The following is a 20,174-nucleotide window of genomic DNA, read 5'->3' as shown; positions in this document are numbered from 1 at the left end:
ATCACGGCACTAAACTGAACCGGAACCATTACGTATTTTGTTTGGTTCGTCTATGCGACTCGCCTTCCCTTTCTAACAAATAAATTATTTTAAAATTAACGCCATCTAGCGAAGAAGCGTGTCCCACACTTGTTAACGTAAAAACAACGAAGACTTACGTACCGTAAAATTTTGATTAAGATGACGTTGTATCCAAAGAATACAAGGACAATGATTCTTGATCACTTTCTTCAACAGTGGAAACATACTGTAAGGTCATAAAATTTCTCATAACACAAAAGTAAACCAAGATCTAAGATGTACCTTACAGTCTTGCAAATTTAATACTTAATTTACGTGACGGCGCTTAAAGGGTTAAGAAGTTTCGATAAACAGAATGTCATTTGTTTTAAACGATGATTATTGTAGACAAATCAAATGTATATAATGTTAAAGTGCTACGCAATTTGAATTTCTAATATAAAGTTAAGACGAATAAAAACCTACGCTGGACGGTTGAATAGTCCCCTTAGAGGGCTTTCATGAAGTTTTCTGTTAAGTGCTCTTGAAAAACGCAACTTGAGTCCCTCGTATTACATTAAGTTTTTTTCTAATTTCTATCATCATGAACCTGCCCTTTCTCCTACAAAGGGTCGGCACACTAAATACTTTTCTTCCGTGCATCTCTATCAGCTGTTATATATGAATTTACCCGCTCCTTACGCATATCCTCTTTCACACAAACCATACCTTCTTACCGTGGATTTCTGAGACCTAAGAACCCGTTTGAAACATATTATCTCTGTTTTGTCAAAGATGTAAGACAGGGATGACGAAATGTGTTACACAGAGATTTAGGTCTCAGAAACCCACGGTAAGGTCTTCCTTTCTCTTTGTAGCCGTCTACATTCAATCACATTATTTTTTATATTTAAGTGGTCATCATCTTTACCACGTTGTATGTTCATTGCACGTTAAACTTTTGCTTCTCAATTTCTCTATCACTGGCGCTACTTTCAAAATTACTATAACGCTTATTATAGCGTTATTATATCGTTTTACTATAAATTTCCGTTCAAGTTTATTACAAAAGTAAATATATTCCTAAAATTTTGTAAGATGCGTGTACATATTTCAAATAATAGAAACGACGAATAAACTTGTCAAACTTTTTTTGACGCATAAAAATTAAATTTACATTAATTAATAAAACCTGATCTTAAATATACGTTATTATAAAACAGTTTTTCATTACAACTTTACAATGTGCAAGGTAATAGTTTTACAATAAAAGTACAGCTAAAAAAAATGTACATTCGCCAAAAAAACTGAAAGTAACGTAGAAAACATCTGCATATTAGCAATAAAGTGTCATAACGACTCTCGCTATTACTATTATGCACTGGGTTTAGGTTTAATATCCAGTTCATATTAATTTTAATTTTAAAGCAAATTATATAACACCGAAAAAATACAACGAAAATAACGCAACGATTTCATAAATAAAGGAAAATACTGACTTGTATAGGATATACTCTATTATTAAATCCAATCTTGATAAGCAATAAGTCAGAAAGTCTTCAAAAAAACTTAAAAAGAAGTCATGTTTATTCAATATTTTCGATACTGGTTAACTTAAAATAAAATAGCCACTTCATTGAAAAATATTTTATTTATTTTTTTGTTTAGGAAATAGATTGAACCTACATCTAAAATAATCTTAATGTAAAGACACTTTACACGATAGTTCTGATTCAGTCTGCTCTGATACCACTTTTAACATAGATGTGCCTGATATTACATTCTTCGGTTCAAAACCCGAGTTCACCCAAGACTCGAGCACATCCGTACTTGGTAGCAGTGTCCGTAATGTGTTTCTAACATAAATGTATGCTTGAGGTGAATACTTATAAATACTAAGAGCAAAATTCTTTAAATCGTCTGTGTGTCTTGTGGGCATGGCCAAGACCAATCCATTTGTGTCCTCTTTGATTTTGTCTTGCAAAGAAAGCAGAATTCTTGATTTTTTCTTTCTCTTCTGGTTCAATAGATTCTTCTTTGATTCAATAACTTTTTTCAATCGCCCAAGAAATCTATTCTGTCTGTTGTATATTCTCATGTTAGTTTTTAATTTGTCTCTTAGTCCGATTGCTTGTCGTTGCATTCTTTGGACTTCAGTGAATAGTTTCAGCAACTCAACGTTTTCATCTTCAGATAAGTTTTTGTCATTTGAGTTTGATACATGATTTTCTTTTGGATTTTTATTTGACTTGTTGTAATGTTCCTCTTCTGTATCCATTTCATCTTCATCGTCATCATCATCATTGTCTAATGTTTCTTCATCAATATACTCCACCTGAACACAAAAGCTTTTTATTATAAAAATATAGTGTATAAATAAAATACAAAACTCCACCAACTTTGAACATTTAACTTAGTTTTCTATAAAAGTCATATAACTTTTTACCTCTAGGACATGATTTGGTAATTTCAATGAAGGTACAGCTTTGTTTATTAGAACAACCCTATTTTCAGCGTCACATTCAAAACAATCAACAGAGAAATGCTGCACACAAATATATGAGTAGTCTGTGGGTGTCCAATTGTTTCTGCCTGTTAGGTCCGTCCAGATTTGTCTTAGGTTTGCATCCTCTGGAAATCTATCAAATACATTCTGTGATGAACATTATTCTCATAAACAACTCGCCAACTAGAATATCAATTATATATTCAACTCAATTTGGTAATATACTTAAATATAACACTATTAAAAGATTTTCCTGAAATTTTTAAGCAATCAACAATCAATAGTTTACATTCGCACTTTTAACTTAGAAATATCTAGTAATTACCATACTATTCATATTTCGAGGCAGCAGACTGGAACATAAGCAAACTATGTTGGTCCATAACAATCAAAATATAATTATTATAGAATTTCTAATACATAAGTAAAAAGACATCTCTATGTAAGTTCTTACTAAACCAGAAACATTGAAGTTAAATTTCTTACCTAAAGAATGAATCAGAGTTTAAAGATTTTGATTCCTCACATCCTAAAACTGCGCAGTTTTTTGTTATTTCTGTATCGGCTTCAGTATTCTGTTTTAATTCGGGTGCTACCATTGCTGAAATTAGCAAACATTTCTATCAAGATTATTTTCACAAGAATTCAAAAAAATCGTTTCGATATAAAAAGTAAATACTTACCAACAGGAGTTGATTTTGATTTGTTATCTTCAATTTCTTTCATTTTTGTAAGCCCTTGATTAAAATTCATCATTGAGAATTCGCAGCCGACATAAATTGGCGGGATTTCTACGAGAAGTATCTTGAATTTGTATACTTCTTAGCACTTAACCTCAAAAATACATAACTTTTTATGATATTACGGGTCAAAATAACCTTATGTATGATTTACGATAAAAATTACAACATTGAGTTGGTGAGACGCCCGCAACATTGCCTGTGATAACAGGTTATAGACGTTAGTTTACGAGTACGAGCCATTTACATGGAAATACCGATTTTTCTTCTTATTTTCTCTTGTAAGTACTATATAATGAATCGTATATGACACCTAATTATAAAATTAAAAAAGAAAAACTTTCTTAACAATGTATTCAATTCAAGATAAATGTAATTTAATCAAAGAATAATTTTTGCTTCCCATTGCACGACTCCATGACAAAATTTTTAAAACAGATAATAGAAAAATATAAACCATGGTGATGACATTATCCGATTAAAACAGAGATTCCCAAACTTTTTCTCGGAGACCACTTCCAAAATTATACTGCTTTAGTGGAAATAAACATCCTGCTCTTGCTGCTGTTATGTGTTTTCGAAATGCGAATTGCAAATCCCTCAACTTTTTTCCCGATATCATACGGCCCCAAGCGACAATTTGCTTCCCGCCGCCTCCGCCGCTGCCAGATCTTCCCATCATGGGCCAGGAGGTAGCTAGGCCATTTTGGGAACCACTGGATTACCGTTAAAATAATAACCAAAACATATTGTCTATGATTAGGAAACGTCACATGAGTCTATGACGCATTTAACTGAGGTTTATCTGTGCTCTGTTTTCTATTTTCTGTGATGCAATGAAATGTCACACTGATTTCATTTCAATTTCATTTGTACGCATAATTTTGACGATATCTTTGTCTTTTACGGTTATATGCCCAGAAAATGGTTGACCCAATATTTGATTATCAATTTAGGCTCATCCTAATCGGCGATAGTACGGTGGGAAAAAGTTCCCTTTTAAAATACTTTACGGATGGAAAATTCGCTGAGGTGCGTATCACATACTAATGTTTTGGTCTTTGTGATTAAGTTTTATTTTAATTGGCAATTATAATACGCATTAATTTTAGCTCTCCGATCCGACAGTAGGCGTAGACTTTTTCGCCAGAATAATCGAGGTTCAGGATGGTACTAGAATTAAATTACAACTTTGGGATACAGCAGGACAAGAGAGATTCAGATCCATCACAAAGTCTTACTACAGGAACTCCGTGGGAGCTTTGTTGGTGTATGATGTGTGTAACAGATCAAGTTTCGAGCACATACCCTTGTGGATGATGGAAGCCAAGAGGCACATTGAGCCGCACAGACCTGTCTTTGCTTTGGTGGGTTGCAAAGTTGATTTAGTCGGTACAGACAATAAAAATGGTGCTAGAAGAGAAGTCACATGCGAGGAAGCCAGAATGTTTGCTGAGGAAAATGGTAAATAGTGTTCATTAAATTTCATGTAAATTTTAAAAGAGTATTTAGTTGTTGTAAAGTTGTCACTTGATAAGGAACATATTTATATGAATCAAGGTCAATCTACTTAACATAAATTTGCTTATGTTTGTTATTCACTAATGCTTACATTTACAGTGCAAACCTCTTTGTTAACATTTAATTATCCTATACATTACTTAAGATTTTCTCTGTTTTATTTATTTTTATGTTCTTCACAGCAATAAAAATGGATTTAAAATTGACATATTATGATTTGGTTACACCAAATTTTTGATTAATATTTTATCTATCAGATCATTTCCTTTGTTTGAAGACTGTACTTCAAAATTATGAACTGTGGAATTTTTCCAGGGCTCCATCATGTAGAGACATCTGCAAAGACTGGTGTTAACGTTGAAGAGGCTTTTGTATTAGTGGCACAGGAAGTATACAACCGCATTCAGACTGGAGAATACAAAGTGGAGGATGGTTGGGATGGCATCAAAACAGGGTTCAACCGTCCTAATGGTATGGATTTCAATTTGCTCGAGGCAGAAACTGTCCAGTCCACATGCTGCTAGAAAATTATATATTCTTTTGTAAATACTGACTCGTGTAATTAGAATAGATATATATTACGTAAGTATAAATTAACTATATAATGTAGATATTTTCAGCACATGTTTGCAATGGCATTTTAAGTATGCATCGGTTTTTCTTTTGTACAAGTTTTTATTGAATAATTCACTAATTGGTTGCAGGGTTAATTTAAATTGCTGTAATTTCATTATCTTGTTTATAACAATATTTTATGGCAATTAATGGCACCTAATGAATACAAAGAAATTGGCATAATGCAATGATGCATTTCATGAAATATCCATTAAAATATATGTCATATTTAAGTTGTGTCATATAATGTTCTATTCCAAGAATTATATTGATTTTTTTTTAATTTGTGAACATTAGAAATTGTTTAATATATTATTATTCATGTTAATATAAATAACAACAATGTGTTTTGGTATCACAAAGTGTCATCGAAATCATTAAGGATAATTTAAAAATTCTAAATTTAAGTATTTCACTGACATAGTATGACCGCTAGAAAAGCCTTTAAATTGTTACATGAAGCCTAAGATTTGGTATGTTTCAAAATCTAAGATTTAAGTGCCATCTGGTATGACATGGTCCACATTTTTTTTATATTTTTAAATTATAATAAAGCACAAGCTATTAACACAATGTTATTTCATCACATCACAACCAAAGACACTCCATACTATGTAAATGTTCTGCAAATTTTTAGTTTTTAATGTATATAGTTTTATTTTTAACTATCATTAACAAGTTTCCCATCGAAAAAACTAAATAAAACAAAGTTTTTACTCATTTGATTTCTTTTTTATATCCATCCAAAGATAAGATACATTTAGGACTTCTTTGAATCTAATTCAATGATGTGTCAAATTGTTATGACGAGTCTCCATTGTCACCTGTATAACAACATGTTCATACACAAGTGAAACAACATTGAAAATTCACAGTAAAAATGGTAAATCCTCTTTACATTGGTATTTATTTTATTAAGATAATATAGTTCTGTATTGTTTGTATTGAATTTTTGGTTAGATCAATATTTTTTGGCGCCATAATCGATTATTGTCAGTTTTAGAATACAGATTATATCTAATGTTTTCATACAACGCATCCAATAATGTTGAATCTTTATTAAAAACAAAACTGTGGCATGAAAATGAAAATTTTTATTCCTCAATAAAATTGTTAACAAATCTTAGTATAACAAGTATCTCAGCCTTTGTTCAAATCAAAAAACAATTCTATTGTGAATTAACTGTGTATTTAAGAGCTATGAAAATAAATTTGTGCTCAAAATTCTAAACAATATGTGGAATATGATGGTTTGTTTTTATATACGTATACATTAAGCGACATTTTATTTTTAAATGTACTACGTCATAATTACGCTGTTATTATAATGCTTGAACGCAGTAAAGTTTTTGTTAATCATTATCTTGTTTTAATTCTGCCCTATTTAATTATAATTGACCTGTGAAGTCAAGTGGATGGCCCAATTTCTAAACGTTATTGTGTCTGTCTTACCGCGAGGCAAAGGTGAGCTGATAAGAGGTCCTACACTACACAGATCAAATATTTCATGTTGAAATACCAATTCCTTAGCTTTCGTATTTTTTAAGTATAGTTGTCTCTGATTTTTTTTCTAAGAGAATGAATGATTACACGATTTTATTGCACACTACCTGTCGCCCGCGACTTCGTCCTCGCGGAATTAAAAAAAAAACTTGGCTACTACAGCGTAATGTTATATAGCCTAGAGCCTTCCCCTATAAAAGTCCAAATATCCAATAAAAAATAATTTTTCACATCGGACCAGTATTTTCTGAGATTAGTGCATTTAAACAAACTCTTCCATTTTATAATATTAGTATATACGGAAAAAGAAATCGCAGTTAACTTAAGCTAGACAGCGTATTACGTCACTTCCTAATGTGTTTTCGTCGGCGGAGACTTATATTATTATTACGCAATGCATTACAAGGAAACGTCTAGCATATTATCCTAATTAGAGTTAAATATGTACAGTAATACATATGTCTACGTGGTACAAACAGTACCACGTAGACATATGTATTTAATGCTCCTTTCTAGGCGCATTATTTAGCCAAGCGATGATACTTGTAGCTTAGTGGTTAGTGTTACGCGACCTAATTCAGAGGTTCGATTACCTGACATTTCATGACAGCAGACATATGATGACAATCAGCATTCGGCTAATTCAAAAATGGCACTTTGATAAATAAAAATAATTTCATGAATTTAAGACAGTTTAATTTCGCATTAAGGCAGGAAATAGATCTAGTAATACTATATAAAAGTAGTTAAATACTACTTACTCGAGTATAAAAACTTTGTACTCAGTCTCTAATTTGCGACAGACAAAATAAAGTTATCGGATTATCAGCGGCCTGGAAGCCATGTAATTATTGAGGCCATATGTCAGCTTAGCGATAACAAACGCTGGGTTAAATTTTGTATTCAATGTATAAGGTTAAGGTCAGTGTTAGTTTGGGGTATTTTCGGGGGCCAATGTTCGGACAAGTCTCTGTGAAAAGTTCACAACTATTGTAATAAAGTGCTGTACCCGTTGCTGCAACATTTTTTTACACACTGGCTACAAAGAGTATATAAAGCTAATTCATTGGAAGAAACAAGAATTTGAATTCATCGTCGCTATCAGGTCATAAATGTCCCTACCGAGGGGCTCCGAGTCAACCAAAGTGACTACGATGGCCCAGTGCGGGTTGGTTGATGCTTAATTTTTTCGGCAATATGTGGAGGTCGCACACCACGTTATTTTGTTTCATAGTAAGAACATCGGATGTACGCATGAAAATCGAAAATGACTTTGGTACATGACGGAGATCGAACTTGAACTTATGGATTTCGGTACGGCAAGAACTTATTGCGTCACCGAAGACACTCTTTTAAATTTATACAAAACTAGCTGTCGCCCGCGACTCCGTCCGCGCGGGATTAAAAATAGATGTTGGCCGATTCTCAGACCTACTCAATATGCTCACAAAATATCATGAGAATCGGTCAAGCCGTTTTGGAGGAGTATGGCAACGAAAATTGTGACACCAGAATTTTACATACTCTTTGCCTTGTCAGATGTGTGTCATGACACTGTCAAATAAAAGAAGTGTCAAAGTCAAAAAATATTGAACGATTTTGATGTAACGAAAATTTTCTCTTCTTATTTACTAATTTAATTATTGAATTTTAAGAGAAACAGTCCTTACTGAACAAAAACATAATTATGTCGTCTAGTCGATCTAAAACATCTTTCATAGACAAACCTTTAAGTAAAGGGAAAGGAGAAATATCGTTAGCTCTATACGCCCTTTTATTTTCAGAAATTGTACAATATTGTCAAAACCGTTCGCATTCAATTCACGAACTCCAGACCAAGTAAGTCTTACATTGATTTCATAAAATATTTTGTAATTTATCTATCCAGATATAAAAACTAGAATATACGATACTTGGCATTTTCTTATATTGTTCATCATGCTTGAATTTTCAGATTATCAGAAATTGGCCAAGATGTAGGAACTCGTTTGTTAGACCTGTACTTTGTGAGAGAGCGGAACAGCAAGCGGGAAATAAAGTTGTTAAATATGCTTCTTTTTGTCAAGTCTACATTGTGGAAGGTAGTATAAGCAAGCTTATAAATATATCAAAAACGTAATTAAATGTTTCATTCATAATTTTTGGTTTCCATCACCATATTTGAGTATCAACTGTTCCAATTTCAAGTGTGATGTATTCAAACTATCTTTTGTGTACCTTAAGATTTGTTTTTTTTTTCAGGTATTATTTGGCAAAGAAGCTGACAAACTTGAACATGCCAATGATGATGAAAGAACATACTACATTATTGAGAAAGATGCACTAGTAAGTTAAAAACATCCACTAGAAAGTGTGTAAAGTAGATTTTATACTAAATCATTATTGTTTCACAGGTTAACAAATTTATAAGTGTGCCTAAAGACAAAGGTTCTCTCAACTGTGCCACATTCAATGCTGGTATCATAGAAGCTGTCCTTACTAAAAGTGGTTTTGTTAGTAAATTTTATTTATTTATTATTAATGTTTATATAGAACCAAAAATATTTTCTTTCATTACAAATTCCTGAGGGAATTTTATAGTATAATTATGAATTAGAGCTTTTAGAGAATTTTCACACATGGCTTAACTTCATAAAGGTGACATCTACTACCAAAAATGGTGTAATTTTATCATTTTTTTTGTTTCAGCCTGCTAAGGTGACAGCGCACTGGCACAAAGGTACAACATACATGGTTAAGTTTGATGATTCTGTAATAGCCAGGGACAAATCTCTGGATGACCGATAAACTATTAATTTTAAGTGCATCTAGTGTTATATTCTCTGCAAAATAAAAAGATTACCTTGTTGTATTATTTTATTTGTCATTAGATGGAAGTTCATCAAACAAAAACTACTGCATAAGAGTTATAATGTTAAAACATTCATTTACATGATGTTGCTAAGAGGTAGTGTTGTAGTTTTCTACATTGAAAATTTAATGTAATTTAAAAATTCTATCCCGTGGCTTTAGATTTCCACAACGACAATCTCTTTCAAACTGACTTCTTTGTCTATGTATAAAATATCCATAAATGAACATTGGTAAAATAGCTATCACCCCAAACTGGATTGTTTTTGTATTTGCTTTGAAATACTCAAATTGACATGCCTTCATGGATAACCATTTTTGAAGAGCTGGGTCAAACTGAAAATGTGTTAAAATTAGATATGCCTTAGAAAATAATGCAGAGTCTTGTCTAGTCAAATAGATTGGAAATCTCTTGTACTTACAACATGTCCTGCTTCCATACTATGCTTACAAGGGTCAGTCCGCAGTCTTAAGAACTCTTTCCTATATTTTGCTCTTCTTTCGATTTGGGCTTTTATTATTTTACACTCAGTTTCAGAAATCAGTTGATCAGTCATTGTAATTATTTATTTTTCGATTTAAATTGCAAACAATATCAATTAAAATGACACTTTTATTTTTCTACATGACACATCAAAACATTGTATGAGAGGCCAGCATTAAAATTAAGGAAAAAAAATAAATAGCACAATACTCAACATTTTACTAATAATAATTGTATTTAATATTCTAACTGTTTAAGCAAGCTTAAACATTCTGTCCTTGTATCGGAGTTCACCACTCCTGATCTGCTGCTCCCGGTTGTTACGCTCGTTCCAGATAAAGTAGCCATACACAAACATTGGCGCTATAGCGCAGATTGCGAATAAACTGTTTGTTCTATTTGGTTTGAACTGCTCAAAAGAAGTCGCTTTCATTGACAAAAACTTTTGTAGTGCTGGATCAAACTAAAACAAACCATTAATATAATTTAATAGCTAGTTAAATAGTTTGATTAAAAATTACGTAATTCTAAACTCACGACATAGCCTGCTTCAGCTGCATGTTTCCAAGGATTAGTTCTTTGTTTTAAAAACTCTCTTCTCAACTCGGCCCGTCTAGAAGCTTGCTGTTGAATTAGCTTATACTCTTCCTCAGATATACCGTACTTCTCGGCCATTTTTGCAAAAATAACTTTTAAAATATTTACAAGTGCGAGTATGTTTTGACGTTTAGTGCACAGTGGTAAGGTGGGTGGTTCAAAGAGCATGTCAAAGGTTCATGGGAAGTTCGGCAGCATTGATGTTAACTCAAAGTATTGATTGTGCAAGTTGGAATATCTTGTTCCTTCGTAAAAAGGTTTTAGTTTCTAACCTAGTAGGATATTTTAAACTATCCGCAGTCAGCGTAAAGCCTATTGTATTTAAAATCATATCTTGGATTTATGATTCAATTTTTTTAGAGAGCTGATGTTAAATAGAAAGAAAGTAATCGATTCAAATATTTGCGTACTATTTGAGTTGATGTTAAAATTAAAAATATTTTTTAAAAAGAACGATAAACATAAACCGATAAAAGTTTGGCATAACGTTTTTGAACGATTAGGACATCACTGGTTTTGAAGGATTGTGCTTCTTCCGGCCACCATCTTTTTGGTTTCTCTTGTTGTCGTTGTCAGATCGGCGAAATTTCTCTAAAGCCGTAACCATGGGTCGTATGCACGCACCTGGGTAATTTATTTACAATTTAATTTGTGAAACCCTTTTTTATATTATGCACAACTTATTCCACATTTATAAAACCCTCATTGTGTGCAAGTATAACCTAGAAATGTCTTATTCACCACATGGCGTCTTTGAAATTGTGATTTTGTGTGTTTCAGTAAGGGTATTTCCCAGTCGGCACTGCCGTACCGTCGTAGTGTACCCACTTGGTTAAAACTGACCGCGGATGATGTAAAGGAACAGATATTCAAACTTGGCAAAAAGGGTCTTACTCCCTCTCAAATCGGTACGTATAAAACCTACATGGTTTCCAAGAAAATTTTAATTTCTTAATGTAAAACCAATAATATAATAATAGAAGTTAATGATACTTTAGACCAGATACAGACTTTATGTAGCTATCATATTATTTAGTTCTAAAAAGCATAACTGTTACAATCGGATATATTTTATGAAATTATTATTTTTATAATGTTTATAATCTTAATACTGCACTAGATATCATACAATAGAAACTAATATTTAAACAAATCGAAAAAAAAATATATTTGCTATGACAAATATTTCTATATATGTGACCAATATATATATAGATTAAAGTGAAGGACATTATGACAAAACCTTACAAAGAATGCTGTTTCCACAGCAATGTCTGCATATTTTACTACATGCTCAAGTTTTAATGAAACTAAAGTACAATAGTACATAGGCTGTCCTGTTAATGTGCCTCAGAGTACTTACTAGACTGTAGTTTCTTGTGTTATATATTCTATATAAATAGATTTACATTTATGTATTTTCAAACCCAACTAACTCGAATAATAGTGTTTCTCCCACCAGGATACATAACTTTGACACACTTCTTGGTGATCTCAAATAAATACCAAATAAACCGTTGGTCTCTGAGACCAAAATCTCTGCTTAAAACACAGTCATCCTTGTCATGATTGACAAAATGGAGATATGTTTCAAACAAGCTTTTTGGTCTTAGAAACCCATGGTATAAAATGCATAAATAAATTCTTAATTCAAAGAGTTCTTTTTAAACAAAATGTTTCATTCTTTTGCTTTACATCTTATCTCTTTAATTCTAGGTGTCATGCTCAGGGATTCACATGGAGTTGCCCAAGTCAGATTCGTAACTGGCAAAAAGATCCTCCGTATCATGAAAGCCATGGGTCTTGCTCCCGACCTACCGGAAGATTTATACTATCTGATCAAGAAGGCAGTGGCTATGAGGAAGCACTTGGAAAGAAACAGGAAAGATAAGGACAGCAAATTCAGACTTATTCTTGTTGAATCCAGAATCCACAGGCTGGCCCGCTACTACAAAACAAAGAGTGTGCTTCCTCCTAACTGGAAATATGAGTCAAGCACTGCCTCTGCATTGGTGGCTTAAGTTTAAATAAACTATGAAAATCTACTCTAGTGTTTTATTTTTTCATTAAATTTGTTCACTGTAAATCAATGTTCAGTTCTTTATAGGTAGGTTAAGCTACACTTTATCACATTAAGAACACAGGCTACTAATTTTTTTGTTTCATTTTCTCGCGGGCGACAGCTAGTTTGTCCATAATATTATGCACCTATTCGCCATAGGTTTTGTGTGCAATTTATTGAGAATTAAAGTTTCCTATAAATCTTAATTCGTACACAGTAATACTGTGCCGTGGGACGTGTATTTTTTGCATTTTCGCAAAGAACTTGAAAAAGAAGTTGAATATTACATAGATTATATCATATTATCTTCGCATAATTCAAATAATTTATCAATGTGGTGATAATGAAGTATGGATGGTAATTTTTGTTAAATAAATAATGATTTTGTGTAAGGTGTACCATTTATTATCTATGGAGACACGACATTGCAATAATTGTATAATCTGCAGGTGTATGGTTTCATTTTTCAACGGTGGCAATGATTTTGAAGTTCAAAATTTAAAAAGCGCTCGACCGTTTGCGAATTACAGGAATTAGGAAATGAGTTTTAAGTTTATAATTCAAATTCGATAAAAATAAACTTGCATGCAGTGCCCATAACTCAATTCATTTACGTGAAAATGTTTATTGTTTGGTGCTTGATTTACGGTACAATTTGTGTAATGTAATTGCGTGTTTTGTGTAACATCAAATATCAGGCTTGCAAGTTTTTGGTGTTCATGATGATTCTTCATGTAAATTTTTAGTAAATCATTGACTGAATCACCGGTTACTTTTCAAGATTTTTATATATTTTGACATTGGCAAAATTCAGGATTTCCAGAATGTCATAAAAAAAGAAGTCAAACCGTTTTGTTTGATAATTTACATATTTCAAACTTATATAGCAGTGGCAAAATGATAAACCAACGTATTTCCGATAGTGATGTCTCCAATTGCAAACGAGACGTACCCTCGTTTATTGAGCCGAGACCGCCTCTAATATCTAATCCATTCATGCGACCTAAACCCCAGAAAGGGACAAACTTACTGGACTTGTTTGAGACCGATTCCGAATCCGATGAGCCTGAGCTAGTTCAAGTATACTTAAGGTTAAAACCATGCAATGCTCCCAGCAATTTGTATGAAGTGAAGTCAGATCACTGCTTGATAACATCTCTGGATACATCTACAGTGGGCCATGGTCGACGCACTCAGTACAATGTGTCTAAGATGTACACATTTTCACATATTTTCGGACCTGAGGCCAATCAAACGGTGAGAATTTCATAAAGCCAGTTTTAAAATTAATATAGTACATTTTATCAAGTGATATTGAAATTTTAAAAGCAAACTCACATACACTAATATTATCTAATATTATTACTTTTAACGAAAAAAAATAACATTTCAGGAATTGTTTGAGAGAGTTGTTAAAGATAATTTAAAAAAGTTACCAGAGGGGCATAGCTTTACATTGCTGACTTATGGAGCATCCGGTTCAGGCAAGACATTCACACTCATGGGGACAGTGAGCTCGCCAGGGCTGGTGCCGCGGTCTCTGGAGTATGTGTTCAGAGTTGTGGATGCAGCCGTCAGACCTGTGTATAAACCCGCTGATAATGGAGCTGAAAAACTTAGCTATGCATCACAGGAGCATGAGCTACAGGTTATTAAAATATATTTATTTTACTGAGACCTAAATTATCCTTATTCTTATAAGATCAATAACATAAAAATGATAAGTCCTTACAGAATATTATAAAAAACAAATTGAAAAAGAATTACCTAAAGTAAAATTTCTGTTAAAGCTCTATATAAAAATATTTTCCAGTTTGTGAAACAGCTGCGTCAGGTGTCGGTGCCACTGCGAGAGAGGTACCGTCGCATGAGCACCAAGCTGCACAGTGACTTTGCAGCCAGCACTCTCGACTTGGCCAATAGGATTAAGTATTATGTCTGGGTATGTTATCTCATATGTCTTACATTTATGCAGAAATGTCAGTCAATCTCTTGTTAATATCATTATTTTTTTGGAACCCAATGTAGTATGATGCTCTCTTTGAAGTAAATTTAATTGAGGAATATTTTCATTTTATTTAAAAAAAATGAAAATGAAGAAGCAGTTTGTAATTTAGTGTTAATTCCAGGTATCTTTTGTGGAGATCTACAATGAGGGGATCTATGACTTGCTGTCCACCAATGATCGAAGTTCCGCCTCTAAACTTGTTATTCGTGAAGATTCCAATGGAAATGTATATGTAAAGGTAAATTTTTACCACATACAAGTATATATATTATAAAAAGTGTACATATTTATATAAGTTGAAGTATTGTATTTCGGTTTATATGTGGTCAGGGCGCGACGCAGGTGTTCGTGAAGACGGGCGAGGAGGCGTACGACGTGATGGTGGCGGGCAAGCACAACCTGCAGGTGGCCGCCACCGGCGTCAACGCGCGCTCCTCACGCTCGCACTGCATATTCACCATCACCATGCTCACAGAGACTGGTACCGCACCCTCCCCTACTCATATGGTGCCCCCAACTATATATCTAAAATTTGTGATTTAATTGATTTAAGAATCACAATGGTGATCAATTTTCAATATTTTGTTACTATTTGTTGGTAAAAAAATAGAATAAGAGGTATGATTTAGGAGCGTTAAGCGGAAATATATGTTGAGTGAGATATGTGCGCGAGCAGAGGCCGGATGCCGCGTGTCCAGCGTGCGGCTGTGCGACCTGGCGGGGTGTGAGCGCGCACGACGCACGCGCAACGCGGGCGCGCGGCTGGCGGAGTCGCGCGCCATCAACACCTCGCTGCACGTGCTGGAGCGCTGTCTGCGCACGCTGCGCCAGCGACAGCGCGCGCGCACCGACGCCCTCGTCCCCTACCGGTGGGTGCGGCACTGCCCTCCCTTGTATCATCCCCGGTGTGTTGTGTACTGATGTGTGATGTGTGATGTGCGGGTGCGTCCAGGGAGTCGAAGCTGACGCGTCTGCTGGGCGCGGGTCTGTCGGGGGCGCGCGGCGAGGCGGTCAGTGTGGTGGTCACCGTCAACCCGGCGGCAGAGTGCGCGCTGGAGACGCGCCACGTGCTGCAGCTCGCCGCCGTCGCCAGGGACATACGTATGTACCGCCGACAACAACATTATACTATGCTTCACAATACACTATTATACTTTGTTCTTACAATTGCCTTTGCAATTAAACCGAGAAATACCCCTAAATTCTAATTTGTGTGCTCCCAATTCAATCAATAACTCCAATAAACTTGATATTTTGTTGAAACGATGTTCTTTACAGAGGTGAACAACACGGCCTCGGAGTACTCCGCGCTGGAGGCGAGCTCGCAGGACACGATGCTGTCGCAGACCTCGTCAGCCTCCAGCGCGGAGGTGCAGCGTCTGCGAGCCGAGAACGAGAGGCTGCACTTTGAACTCTTGCAGTAAGTAACAAACTACATATACATATACGTTATGTGAACATGTTAGACATAATATAATGCTGTTATGTACACTTTATACGAAATAAGATGTGCGCGTGTGTGTGCAGGGCCCAGGAGTACAGCAAGGAGTTGGCGATGTCTATGGAGGAGCAGCAGGCGCAGAACGCCAGCAACATGAAGGCGGTGTTCAGCGAGGGGCAGCACATCATGCGCCAGCACTACGAGACCATCATGCGCTCCATGAGACAGGAGGTCCACCACCACTACTCCACATTGCACATAAGACTGCACACCCTGGACAACCGCAGCTCTTGTACCATACATGAATAAACAAAACTGTCATCAAAATCTGCTAATGATTTGAATTTTCAACATTGTGTTTTAATTTATTGGTATTTCTTCAGATGGAGGAAATGAAACAAGAATATGAAGATAAAATAAGCAAGCTTAGCTTACAACCGGCCCCTGCAGACGGTTCACCGACGCGATTACTCAAAAACGAGGTTTGTTATGTGACTAATATCTTTATACTCATTTCAGTTTAATGGTATAATAAGTTATTTTTAAAACATTTCTTTTTCAGGTATCCGATTTGATGAGAGAGATCGATAATCTTGAGGTACGTCCAATTTACTTTGCATGCTAATAAAAAAAATTTGTAATGCTTTATAAGTTATTTAGAAATTGTGTCACTTTCACAATGTGTCGATACTTTGCTGAAAAGGTTGCGTTTCTTATAATGAACATTTCTAAATGAAGAAACATTGTGACGTAGGGCAAGCTGGCTGCTGAGGTGTCTGCGCGCGAGGGCGCCGAGCAGGAGGTCTGCAAGTTGAGAGCATACATTGAAGAGATGGAAGGTACATATTGCATCACAATACATTACTAAAAAAGGCAAACAAAAGCACATCTCAGGTCTCAGTCAGGTCAGTTATAGTTGAATTGTGACAAAAAAAAACTAATAATTTATATTATTGTTTAGAAAAAGTTGCCAGCGGCGCACAGAATAAGTACGAAGAAGTTATATCTCTGACTGAAAGTGAGGACGACAGCGAAGAGGATCCGTGCAACGAAAGCCTCGAGCCCGTCATAAGAAAGGAAAGATCTAGATTGTTGAGACAGAGTCTAGCGTCTTTCAGCAACATACTGAATGAAAGCGTCGAAGTTTCAGGCGACGCACGCGCCAGTGAGGTTGACGAAGGTATCTGTAGGGAAGATGTAGAAGATATTGAAAACGACGAGGAAGTGAAGAACAAGTCTCAAGACATTGAAAAAATCTCTGAAGAAAATGTAGAATCGTTTGGATGTATAGACAGAGGAACATATTTCGTTAAAGAGCCTGAGATAGTACTCAGCAGCAGCAAAACTGTCGAAGACAAATACAATCAACGTGTACGTGAAACTTATTTTGTTAGGAAATCACAAGATGACAGTAAATCTGATGAATCTTCCGAACAAGAGCAGGAAATTGACAAAGATGACAGTGAGACAGAAATTGACAAAGAAGCCGACTTAAATGAAGAGAAAGAAAACGCCGACTTGACTTCGCCGATGTGTGATAATCTAGAAAAATTGGAAGAAAATTTAAATTCGAACAAATCTTACAACTTTACAATGAACAATAAGAATGATGAAGACAGCAAAGATGAGATAAAGACTTATGAAGAAATGAACGATATGTTAGAAGGAGAGAATATAAATAAAATTGTACCTCTGACAAAGTCTGATAGTTTGGAGAATTCAGTTGATGATAGTAATTTAAATAAATCACTGAACACCGAGAAAGAAATCATAAACAATGTGGAGAAGGAAATCGAAACAGAAAGTCAAATCGAAATAAATAATGGAAAAGAAACATCAGATGTACCAGATCCAACGAAAAGCTTGATGAATAAAATATTTAAAAAATTAAAATCAAACTCTGGAGAATACAGCTCCAATAATTCTTTAGCCCAGTTTGAACAGTTGGAAATGGAAGCAAATGATTTGAGCTCAGATCCTAAACGAAAAACTTTTGACGTTCTTTCGAATATTAACATATTCAAGGAGAAGAAAAACTTTTTTGACGTAACAATACCCGAAAAGCCCGAGGACTTAAACTGTGAGGAATCTAATGATGAAAAGAAAGATTTAGCTGACGATTTAAATGTACAAACTGAAAAATATGACAAATTATCGCACATTAAAAATATGCATCAATTAAAAAATGACGAATTAAGGTCTCCGTCAATAGTTAAAGATGATTGCGTGTCTAACTTTGAACCTAGTACAATAAAAAAGCTTTTGGGAGAAAGTTTTACTCGACAACTAGATTCGGTGTCAACTTTGAAGAATAAAAATTTTAAGAAAAAACACGATTCCGTCGATCCATTCGATGACTTGGAGTCGCCGCGAAAAGCTGTTGAAAATATAGGGAAATCTTTCAGTGATATTAATTTGTCTAAAAATAATGAATGTGACGTAAAATCCAATCCGGAACCGGAGGAATCCGATATTAACAAACCGTTAATGGAAGACATTTCTATAGCCACCAAACCGAGCGACTCGGCTCTCATTGAGAAAGAAACTAAAGTGGATAACACATTGGAAGCATTCGAAAACATATATAAAGATATTTCTCAACCGAGAGCTACTGACTTTGATCTATTGGTGGCGCAGGAAGAAAGCTCATGCAATAAAGAAGATAACAAAGAAGAAGCCACGAGTATTACACAGGAAGGAACGCAGGAAGCGACCGAAGTTAAATACAACCTGAGGAAGAAACTAACATCTAGAAATGGCGACGATTCTGATAAAACTAATGAAATAGTCGCGAGAGCGAAACGCAATTTGAGGCTGCGACGCCACAAGAAGCAGATGGACGAGGCTGCGGAGCTGGAGGAGGGTGACAAGCTGAAAGACATCATCAACCTGCAGGTGCAGTTCTCCGATGTGACGCTCGGCAAGCCGGCACCGGAGCCCCCGGCGCGCCCCGCATCTCCAGAACCCAAGGGGGAGGAGAACCTGCCCCCCCTCGGCATACAGAGTTGCCCCTCCAAGAGGTGAATATTAACATTCTTATTTTAATTATGCAATGTCCATTGTTGTCCATAAACATAAATAGCAAAGTTGCAGGTGTTACCAGCCTTCAAGTAGAAAAGAGGAGCTAAATAAGAAAGAGGACAACTTTGGGCCATCACCTTGTAACAACAAAGTATCATATCATTTACATTAATGTTTCAGCAACAAATACGCTTGAATTGTTGTATTGAAATGCGACTGGTTTGGGTTTTTTTGTGTGTGCAAGTCTATTTGTTTAAGGGTTAGTAAGATCAGTGTTTGCGTGTGGTTTATTGTGTATTTTTTTTGACGTTTATTTTTGTATTTAGTGTGACTCGCAGCAGAAGGAAATTGTTCACGCCGCGCGCGGAGCCGCTGGAGGACGAGTCGGGTCCGTGCGGCGACAGCGGGGAGCGACTGCGAGTGCCCCGACCCTCCTACCATAGACCTAGAGCGCGCCGCAAGCTTTAATTCATTTATGCAACACCTTATTCAAATATATTTATTAAATTTTATCTTGTAAACTTCAAAGCACAGGACTTGCTCATAATACAAATAAACTTGACGATAAATACGAAAATATATCTGACCTGAAGTTATTCTTGTTTTACATAAATATTTATTGTTACACTGTAAATATTATATATGTGATAATTCGATATTATTCTTAATAAAAAAATATCAACATTGTTAAAATTTGACTAATTTTGAGCATCAACTTGTCTTCAAATCTCGTGTCGTCGTAGATATTGTCTTTTATTGCATTCTAATTATATTACGTATCTATTTTGTATGCCTGGCTTTTATTTCACTATCCCATTTGCAACGG

At 35.0% G+C, this 20,174-nt stretch overlaps 6 protein-coding genes across 6 annotated transcripts; 4 read left to right on the top strand and 2 right to left on the bottom strand.

Annotated features, from left to right (window-relative positions):
- Window positions 1-1,632: 1,632 nt before the first annotated feature.
- On the bottom strand, window positions 1,633-3,906 carry LOC106116782 (THAP domain-containing protein 1). Its single transcript, XM_013310799.1, has 4 exons — window positions 3,190-3,906; window positions 2,993-3,107; window positions 2,447-2,639; window positions 1,633-2,335 (listed from the first exon to the last, which is right to left on the bottom strand). Exons 1-4 carry the CDS (start codon window positions 3,260-3,262, stop codon window positions 1,700-1,702), a joined length of 1,017 nt encoding a protein of 338 aa, XP_013166253.1. The 5' UTR covers window positions 3,263-3,906; the 3' UTR covers window positions 1,633-1,699.
- A 151-nt stretch (window positions 3,907-4,057) lies between these two features.
- On the top strand, window positions 4,058-6,742 carry Rab39 (RAS oncogene family member Rab39). Its single transcript, XM_013310800.1, has 3 exons — window positions 4,058-4,278; window positions 4,359-4,710; window positions 5,083-6,742. Exons 1-3 carry the CDS (start codon window positions 4,171-4,173, stop codon window positions 5,289-5,291), a joined length of 669 nt encoding a protein of 222 aa, XP_013166254.1. The 5' UTR covers window positions 4,058-4,170; the 3' UTR covers window positions 5,292-6,742.
- A 1,753-nt stretch (window positions 6,743-8,495) lies between these two features.
- Trs31 (trafficking protein particle complex subunit 31) lies at window positions 8,496-9,730 on the top strand. Its single transcript, NM_001312231.1, is given in 5 exon segments — window positions 8,496-8,724; window positions 8,840-8,966; window positions 9,127-9,210; window positions 9,279-9,377; window positions 9,574-9,730. Coding segments are annotated over 5 exon segments (561 nt in total). The 5' UTR covers window positions 8,496-8,572; the 3' UTR covers window positions 9,673-9,730.
- A 604-nt stretch (window positions 9,731-10,334) lies between these two features.
- On the bottom strand, window positions 10,335-10,988 carry ND-B15 (NADH dehydrogenase (ubiquinone) B15 subunit). Its single transcript, XM_013310661.1, has 2 exons — window positions 10,757-10,988; window positions 10,335-10,682 (listed from the first exon to the last, which is right to left on the bottom strand). Exons 1-2 carry the CDS (start codon window positions 10,982-10,984, stop codon window positions 10,473-10,475), a joined length of 438 nt encoding a protein of 145 aa, XP_013166115.1. The 5' UTR covers window positions 10,985-10,988; the 3' UTR covers window positions 10,335-10,472.
- Window positions 10,989-11,361: 373 nt separating this feature from the next.
- Window positions 11,362-12,861, top strand: RpS13 (ribosomal protein S13). The gene is given in 3 exon segments (NM_001312236.1): window positions 11,362-11,444; window positions 11,597-11,724; window positions 12,533-12,861. Coding segments are annotated over 3 exon segments (456 nt in total). The 5' UTR covers window positions 11,362-11,421; the 3' UTR covers window positions 12,838-12,861.
- A 494-nt stretch (window positions 12,862-13,355) lies between these two features.
- Window positions 13,356-20,138, top strand: LOC106116714 (kinesin-like protein KIF20B). Its single transcript, XM_013310658.1, has 14 exons — window positions 13,356-14,135; window positions 14,272-14,526; window positions 14,692-14,820; window positions 15,008-15,124; window positions 15,217-15,367; window positions 15,563-15,755; window positions 15,839-15,987; window positions 16,165-16,306; window positions 16,414-16,558; window positions 16,711-16,809; window positions 16,890-16,925; window positions 17,082-17,166; window positions 17,289-19,347; window positions 19,675-20,138. The coding sequence occupies exons 1-14, from the start codon at window positions 13,776-13,778 to the stop codon at window positions 19,814-19,816; spliced, it is 4,062 nt and encodes a 1,353-aa protein (XP_013166112.1). The 5' UTR covers window positions 13,356-13,775; the 3' UTR covers window positions 19,817-20,138.
- The last annotated feature ends 36 nt before the right edge of the window (window positions 20,139-20,174 follow it).

The sequence above is a fragment of the Papilio xuthus genome, unplaced genomic scaffold, assembly GCF_000836235.2.
Source record: "Papilio xuthus unplaced genomic scaffold, Pxut_1.1 DF827714.1, whole genome shotgun sequence".
Taxonomy (NCBI): Eukaryota; Metazoa; Arthropoda; class Insecta; order Lepidoptera; family Papilionidae; genus Papilio; species Papilio xuthus.
This window is presented reverse-complemented; position numbering and strand designations above follow the sequence as displayed.